Here is an 8,686-nt window from a genome sequence, read left to right as displayed (position 1 = left end):
ACGTATGACAGCCGTTAACTAGTTAGATAACGTGACATAAGCGTTGAAATAAATCTATACTAGTATCTACAAGCTGATGCCAGCGATTTATTCAGCATGGATTTAGATTTTTCATAGATCATTTTCATTTCATTAGATCATGAAAAATCCCATTCTAACACACACTAATATTATCTGGAATGAAAAGTATTTATACTACGCAACAGGTCGAGATGACAATCGGATTGGGGAATAGCCCTTTTTTTTTTTTTTTTTCGAGGGGGAAATCTTCTAAAGATACCCAATCGGGTTATGTGGGATTTCTACCCACTAAAACCCCCTCGGTGGCCCTCCTCCGCGCGTTATTGAGAGGCTCCGGGAACTCTAAAGAACGTACGCCGGTGCCTCTCTCGCGCGACGCCCGTTGGACACATCCTGGAGAAAGGGGGGAATAGCCCTGCACCAACCCGGTGCGGGATAGCGCGGGTGACGGGCGGGTATGCGGGGCGTGCCCCCCGCCTCATACCCCAATTTCCATCTCGACTTTCTAAGATTTTTAACTTATGCATGAAAAAACTCACGATGAACCCTTACTCCGTTACAGCGTGATTGAAGGACAAACCAATAATGAACACACTGTCACATTATTTAACAATATGGACTAGTGAAGGGCATGGCATGTAGGTAGGAGATTGCCCATTTTCTTAGGAGCTTTGGGCCCCCCAATTATAATTGTTATGTCACCATGGTTTTAATGTTATTTTGTAGCCAAATAATTACCTTTTTATATTCTGAAAACGATTTCCATTTATTCACCCTGGTTATAAAGAAATCTTATTTTTTATGTTGCTGATATTGAGGTTATATTTAATTAATACTTCTTCAAAATAAATAAATGTTTACGATTCTTACTGTAATTGTGGACATTTTCAATGATAGAGTGAAATAAAAGTCGAATAAAACATATTATAATCGTAAAAAATAACACATTTAAAAAAAAAAAATTAAGTTTTGACACGATGCCACAAGAGAGGGCCCGTTCACGGGCAATCTCTATTAAGTTGTTGATAATAGAAAGACATCATAAAAATTTACAAGATTTTATTTCTACAATATTGTTCACAAAACTTCAAATTCTCGTAATACAAAACGTACATAATACACAGGTTAGGATCAGGGCTGTTTTCTGAAACAATGAAAATAGGATTAGGTAAATCTGTATACCTATATAAAATTCAAAGTCCTGACTAACTGACTGACTGACTTATATATCAACGCACAGCCAAAAGCGCTGAGGTCCTAGAGACATGAAATTTTGAGAGTAGGTATGCTCTTTGTAAAGAGTAGGTATCCACTAAGAAAGGGTTTTTCGAAATTCCACCCCTAAGTGCGTTATATGAGGGAGGGAAGTTTGTATGAAAGTTCGTCACTTTTGAAGTTGCATGAAAACTAGTATTTGGGTTTTCGGTCACAAATGAAGAAATATGTGTTTCAGAATTTTTGGAAATTCAACCCCCAACTCGATTTTCTAAATTCCACCCGAGCGAAGCCGGAGTGGGTCAGCTAGTTAAATTATAATTTCCAGATAGGTACTTAACTACTTAGATCTTTGATACTCTGAAGCCCGATTGGGGATAGGCAAATAATGAGTAATTATTTATTTTTTTAAATATTACAGTGAAGGAAAACATCGTGAGGAAACCTGCATGCCTGAGAGTTCTCCATAATGTTCTCAGAGGTGTGTGAAGTTTGCCAATCCGCACTAGGCCATCATGGTGGACTATGACCAAACCCTTCTCATTCTGAGAGGTGACCCGTATTGAGTAGTGAGACGGCAATGTCTTGTTGTTGATGATGATGATAATGAATATGAGATTTATATTATGACAGGTACCTACCTAGTGGATTATACAGTTCTTTGTCACATGGAGTCTGGAGGCATGCCTTACCATAGAGAGCGATTCAGATTTGATCTGACCAAACTACAAAATTGCTATTTAGCAAAATCGCAAATTGGCATTAAGTTCATAAATAAAAAATTCTTCCATAACAATTTTAAAAAGATCTACTGCAACAATAAAATAAATCATTCTCCATACATTTACTGCAGTTGACAATACTCTTACAATTCATAAAAGCCCGTAAAACGATACAATTTCATATTGCCTCCGGACATATTCTCTGTCCATCGAAACCAGACCCCCAAATGAAAGCTATCTCCGTATGGAATTGAAGTTTTATTCAACTTAAAAAACCGATCAAGAGTGAGTCGGACTTGTACATGAAGGGTTCCATGCCATTGTACAAGACAAAACAATATGTATTTTTCAGTATTGTTAATATGCATGGCAGCTAGCTTGAAATTAATACGCTAAGTATTAAGTTCTTTAGCATTTGTTATTATAGCTGCAATAGAAATACACAGGTACAATTTTCACACTGTGAAAATTTTAACTCTGAATCCATCGGACGGACTGTATGCTTGCAATCGATATCAAGCGTATTACAGCGTATATTCAAGCGTGCAGTTCATCTGGTAATATTGCCTGCAAGGGTGCAGTCCGTCTTATGGAGTCCTAATAAGTAGAGAATTGAGATGAGCTGCTGACAGACGGACGCATGGACGGCGGAGGCTTCCAGGGTACAGAACCCTAAAAAGGTACAATAGAGAATAGAGATACGTATTCAGGTCATTCAAAAGTACCGACTGTATGACTCACAAAACAAAACGCCGGCACCAAATAAAAACGTTGGGAATGAAATAACGAGTGACGATTTACCGACTGACCAAATTAAAACTACGAAACCAACAAACGATTTAGAACTTTAAAAGTTAGATGTAAGGTTTAAAATTGATGTTAAAGATGGTGAAGATGGAATAGAAAAAAACAGAAAGAATCACTGTGGGTGGCGAAGGTAATAGAGGCGGAACGTTTGCAAACACCCAAACGATTTCACATAATAAAGGAAAAGAGGCGTTGCCCCCACAAACAAAGAAATTTAAAACTGTTAAAGTTTCAATAGATATGGATGCTATATTAACTGACCTTTATATTGAGGACAGAGGACTAAAAGAAGGGAAATATCCCGCTGAGTGTGAAGAAAGGGCTAGTAACGTCTTTACCGATGACCAGTGTATGCTTTTAATTGATTTTTGCTACGGATGTCTAGTGTCTACTGTTTTGTTTATGGGCCATTGTGTTTTCAATCGTTTTGGTAGTAAGTATATTATCTAGTTACAATCTATTCAATGCTAAGGGGCTGTCTCCACGAGCGAGAGTATCGCGACGATATTATCGTCGTGCCACGTATTTCTATATACTCTCTAAGAACGTGTGTCCACACGGCGATGATATCGCGGCGATGCGACGAGTGGCAATGTGCGCGCGTAACGTCGTCCTATCGCCGCGGTATCGTCGCTACTGGTGGCGCGCTCGCCGCAGAACGTGGCGCTCTCGCAGCGAGCGCGCGGCGGGCGCGCTCTCAAACGCCACTACATCCATAATTAAGAATTATTTTATTAACTGAGACACTACTTATTTCGCTCTTGTCTGGCACCTAACTGAACTCTTTCAACAAAAGCACAACGCATCGAAAATGCGGCGATTCCGTTACGAGTCGTCGCGGACACGCTGTGATTCCGTCACGAGTCGTGACGATATGGTGGCGGAATAATCGCTCGTTCGTGGAGATTACCCGACGATAGAAGCGCGGACTCGTCGCGATACTCTCGCTCGTGGAGACAGCCCCTAACGAAGAACGAAACTTTTTTACGACATTATTTAAAAAAGCAGCAGTTGATTAGGATAATATATATTATATTTTTTAATTTATTTAAACAACTCAGTACAGTAATCAACTCTCTGGAATCCTGACCCCTAAACTAAGAAATCCCGCGTCTCAGGGGACAGTGCCTTCCCAAACATAAGATATGAATGGGATAATAATGGTATGATTATGTAATCATTTGTATTTTTATTTTTTTATTGTGATCAGCACAACGTGTCAGCCTTTTGGAAATGGAGTTGGATATTTCATGAAGTTATTAATATTACATATTTTAACGCATTGGAATTAAAATGTAGATCAAACTAATAAACCGTTGAATTCTTTTGAAATCCACCAATAAATAGTTTAGGAGGCCGCACAACATGGGCCAGTCAGTCAGCGAGTAATAAAGATTAGAATTATAAGTTTAGATATTATCCACATTTTTAGGTACAAGGTAGGTAGAACCCATACTAATTAATTAATTATAAAGGCAAAGTGTGTCTGTCTGTCTCTTACTTTTTTACGGCCCATTTGCTTAAACGATTTTGTCAAAAGATACAGCTATAGCTAACGATAGCTTGCATCTCGGAGACAGACAGGATAATTTTTATCAGAAAAAAAGAGTTCCCACGGAATTTTTAAAAATCTTATAGGCATCATCTACCAATGCGGAGCATCACCCAGATTCTAGTAGATATTGACGACCTCCCTGGCGCAGTGGTAAGCGCTGTGGTCTTATTAGTGGGAGGTCCCGGGTTCGATTCCTGGCAGGGATTTGGAATTTTATAATTTCTAAATTTCTGGTCTGGTCTGGTGGGAGGCCTCGGCCGTGGCAAAAGCCGTGCCGCCAAGCGATTTAGCGTTCCGGTACGATGCCGAGTAGAAACCAAAGGCGTATGGGTTTAATAAAAACTGCCATACTCCTTCCAGGTTAGCCCGCTCCCACCTTAGACTGCATCGTCACTTACCATCAGGTGAGATTGCAGTCAAGGGCTAACTTGTATCTGAATTAAAAAAAAAAAGATATTATAAATACTGAAAAAATAATATTGTACTATTATGGCTGCATCAAAAGTAGGTACCATAATATTTCGAGCATCTACTTAGATAAATTGCGCAAAAAGATAGAAAGATATATTTTTATATCCACCTTCGTCCATAATCGCACGATGATCAAATTATTTCTATTAATTATTTCTATCTATTTGCATAAAACATTGTCGTTTTTTCGCCACTACCCATATAATTTACAGCTCCTACAATGTGGGCTGCCATTTTTCAATAGTCAAAAAGAACCTTTTTATGATGGTAATTAGTTTCTTGGCCATTGTCTGTGGAACGATCAATAGTCGCCAGACTGTCGCTAATTTGTGTCGCTGCTTGCAAGTGTGGACAGTAAATAAGAAATGTCCGTGGAAGAAACAATCAGGGTTTCTTTAGGGATGGCCGACAAAGGAAAGGGTCGACTGCAAAATATTGAATAGAGGCTTGAACTATTGTTGAACAAAAACTATCGGGATCCTATTCCTTCCGCTCGCTGTCCGTCCGTCCGTCTGTCAGTCAGCGAGCTGTATCTCATGAACCGTAATAGGCAGAAAGTTAAAATTTAAATAATATAATTTTTTTTATTCAGATACAAGTTAGCCCTTGACTGCAATCTCACCTGGTGGTAAGTGATGATGCAGTCTAAGATTAATTTGCAGCTAATCATGAGGAAACCTGCATGCCTGAGAGTTGTCCATAAAATTCTCAAATGGATATGCTAGTTTTAAGGCCCCAATATATAGTAATATACCCAACTCTAATTAGTTTTCGATTGTAGGTACTCTTTACGCTGCATCATGTGGAATAGATCCAAAACTTACTTGATTTTACAGATCTTCGGGTCCATAGACAACAAGTAGTCGTTCAGGCTGTTCTCACAGTTGCTGTACGCCATGCCCACGCCGAGCCCTCCTCCGATGTACATCGGCCACTTCCGGTACCCACGCAGGAAGAACCCACCCAGCATACTGCCTATTATGAGTCCTGTCACTGGAATAAAAAAAAAATAGAGTCAAAAACTAGCTAGACATAACCTACCTAAATATTAAGGTGTCTAAATAGTCGCATATTAAAATTCTTCGGACACGTCTGCCGGCGTGAGAGTGACTCCATCGAGCGTTTTGTCGTGCAGGGCAAGGTGGAGGGCTCCAGAGGGCAAGAAAGGTCGCCCATGCGACGGACCGATCAAATTAAGTCTGCTGTCAGTGGCGTAGCTACCTAGGGGCTAGGCGGGGCAGTGTCCCGGGGCCCTAAAGCTCAGGAGGCCCTCGAATCCTTACCAGAAGATCTCGATCGAACTAAAGTTTTAATAATTTCTCCCATTTTCAAAATAAATACGATAATTCGAAAGTTACTAGGGAATTCCCCTAAATTCTTCAATGAATGTATTTGTATATTTCATATTTTTACTTGATAAAACCTAACTAGTTTAGATAGCAGTGGGGCCCCATTTTTGATTTGCCCCAGGGCCCTTGGTTACCTAGCTACGCCACTGTCTGCTGTGGGTGGTCCTTTGCATGAGTGCACCAGGCTGTTAGCCAGCAGAGAGAAGTGGCGAATGCTCGTGAAGCGTACAACATCTGCCCTCTATACGTTGCTTCGTGATGACCACGACCGCTCTGCCAAGAGTGCTACGACGAAGAAGAAGAAGAAATAAATAGAGGTAGTTTTCACGGTATTCCTTTTTAAGTATGTGGATTGTGCAATGTGCATACTCTACGCAATTTCAGCTTTCTAGGTCCAAGGTTTTTGGGCCAGGGGTTAATCAGACAGTACCTAAGTCAGGACTTTTCTTTTGCATAGACAAGTCATCATCATCATCATCATCAACCAATAGACGTCCACTGCTGGACATAGGTCTCTTGTAGGGACTTCCACACGCCACGGTCTTCCGCCGCCTGGATCCAGCGGCTCCCTGCGACTCGTCTGATGTCGTCCGTCCACCTAGTGGGGGGTCTTCTAACGCTGCGTCTTCCGGTGCGAGGTCGATAGACAAGTAGGTATACATAAATTATTTCAAGGATTTGATTTGAAACGTAACGTTTGTGTGAGACAAAAGTCCCTAATCTAATATCGCTATCTTCTAAAACAAAACCTTATAAATAGTCAGAGCCTTGAAAGTTGACATTTTGGATTGGAATCTGTAAAGTAGACCCTCACCAAGAAAAGATTTTGAGAAATTCCAACGAGATTAAAATACTAAATCCACGCAGACGAGTTCTTGGGAAAAAGTTAGTCATCTATAAAAGCAGAACTCAAACGTCTTGAAATATTTGAACGATATTGAGGTAAGAAACATCCACAGTGTATCTTTGGTAAAGTAAACGACAGATACCTAAGTATGGGTATTGTGCCTACTTTAGGATCATAAAAAATTTACTGCGAATTGCATGGTTTCAGTAAATAAAATTAAAAATATCTGAAAAGCCAAGAAATAATGGATGTTTATAGGAGTTTAACTCACCTACTTTGAGCCCAAAATCCACAAAACACGCGTTATACCTGTCTACAAAATCTCTCTTATCAGGTTTAGGCATCGCTCATGCAACGGATCGAATAAAACGACACGATTGTAAATATGTACATGACCACTTGAAAACACAATGATTAACTCGATTTTATAAGAAAAACCATGAACAAACACAAAAATAAGGCTTTTTATGAGCTTTTTATACGATCATCATAAATTCAAGAAACAATTTATTTATGTCATATTTGACAACTCTTTCAAAATCCGCTCAAACAGAAATATTTTTGATGCTTATGCCCAAGAAGAAGGTTTTAACCATTTAACTGTCTCTTTGCTTTTAGCACAAAGAGTAAATGTATATTATATTTTTAAAGATCCCGTATAGCCGTCTGTCACTCAGGAATAATGTAGCTTTCTACTGGTGAAAGAATTTTTAAAATCGGTTCAGTAGTTCCAAAGATCCCCTACAAACAAACTTAACGACATTTCCTCTTTATAAAATGGTATAGAGTATAGATAGATATAGATATAGATAGATATAGATAGGGTAACTAGCTTATGCTCGCGACTTCGTCCGCGTGGACTACTCAAATTTTAAACCCCTATTTCACCCCCTTAGGGGTGGAATTTTTAAAAAATCCTTTCTTAGCAGATGCCTACGTCATATTAGCTATCTGCGTGCTAAATTTCAGCCCGATCCGTCCAGTAGTTTGATCTGTGCGTTGATAGATTCGTCAGTGACCTTTTCATTTTGTGATTATTAATTAATGTACCTAAGTCAAAGTTATTCTTGATTATAAATCATTAATTAATACAATAAGCTAAGCAAGTATGCCATTCAAATGTTTAGAACGCATAATTTATTATCCCGCGATGATAATTATATTCTAATCAGCCTCAATCTAATTGCATGCAATGAGCTTCGCAATTGATTGAAATTATTAATTATCGGAATTAATGATGTTATTAATTAGTGTCAGAACCAGGTAAGCTCCTTAAGCCGGGATTAATACACAACATGGAGTAAGACTACTAATTATATTGGACTTAAAAGGGTTTGTTTTAACTCAGAATTATTGTTTTGAATTTTGATGACCTCCCGTAGTGTGAGTGGTAAGCGCTGTGGTCTTATTAGTGGGAGGTCCCGGATTCGATTCCCGGCCGGGGTTTGGAATTTTATAATTTCTAAAGTAATCTGGTCTGGTGGGAGGCATCGGCCGTAGCTAGTTACCTCGCTACCGGCAAAGCCGTGTCGCCAAGCGAAGCGTTCCTGTACGATGCCGTGTAGAAACCAAAGGGGTATTGGGTTTAATAAAAAACTGCCACTACCCCTTCTAGGTTAACCCGTATCCATCTCAGATTGCAACATCACTTACCAGCAGGTGACATACCAGTCGATGGCTAACTTGTGTCTAAATACTT

The 8,686-nt window shown here is 39.5% G+C and overlaps 1 protein-coding gene across 1 annotated transcript; it reads right to left on the bottom strand.

Moving 5' to 3' along the window:
- Positions 1 to 1,152: 1,152 nt before the first annotated feature.
- Positions 1,153 to 7,450, bottom strand: LOC117992259 (MICOS complex subunit Mic10-like). The gene is made up of 3 exons (XM_034979920.2): positions 7,259 to 7,450; positions 5,616 to 5,784; positions 1,153 to 1,165 (listed from the first exon to the last, which is right to left on the bottom strand). Exons 1-3 carry the CDS (start codon positions 7,329 to 7,331, stop codon positions 1,153 to 1,155), a joined length of 255 nt encoding a protein of 84 aa, XP_034835811.1. The 5' UTR covers positions 7,332 to 7,450.
- Positions 7,451 to 8,686: the final 1,236 nt, after the last annotated feature.

The sequence above is a fragment of the Maniola hyperantus genome, chromosome 21 (genome assembly GCF_902806685.2).
Source record: "Maniola hyperantus chromosome 21, iAphHyp1.2, whole genome shotgun sequence".
Lineage (NCBI taxonomy): Eukaryota > Metazoa > Arthropoda > Insecta > Lepidoptera > Nymphalidae > Maniola > Maniola hyperantus.
Note: the sequence above shows the minus strand (reverse complement) of the source record. Positions and strands in the feature narration are given on the sequence as shown.

Coding starts and splice junctions, on each gene's coding strand:
- LOC117992259 (XM_034979920.2), bottom strand. CDS start 7,331: ATGCCTAAACCTGATAAGAGAGATTTTGTAGACAGGTATAACGCGTGT. Junction 5,785..7,258: donor GGATTTTGGGCTCAAAGTAG/GTGAGTTAAACT, acceptor TTTTTATTCCAG/TGACAGGACTCATAATAGGC.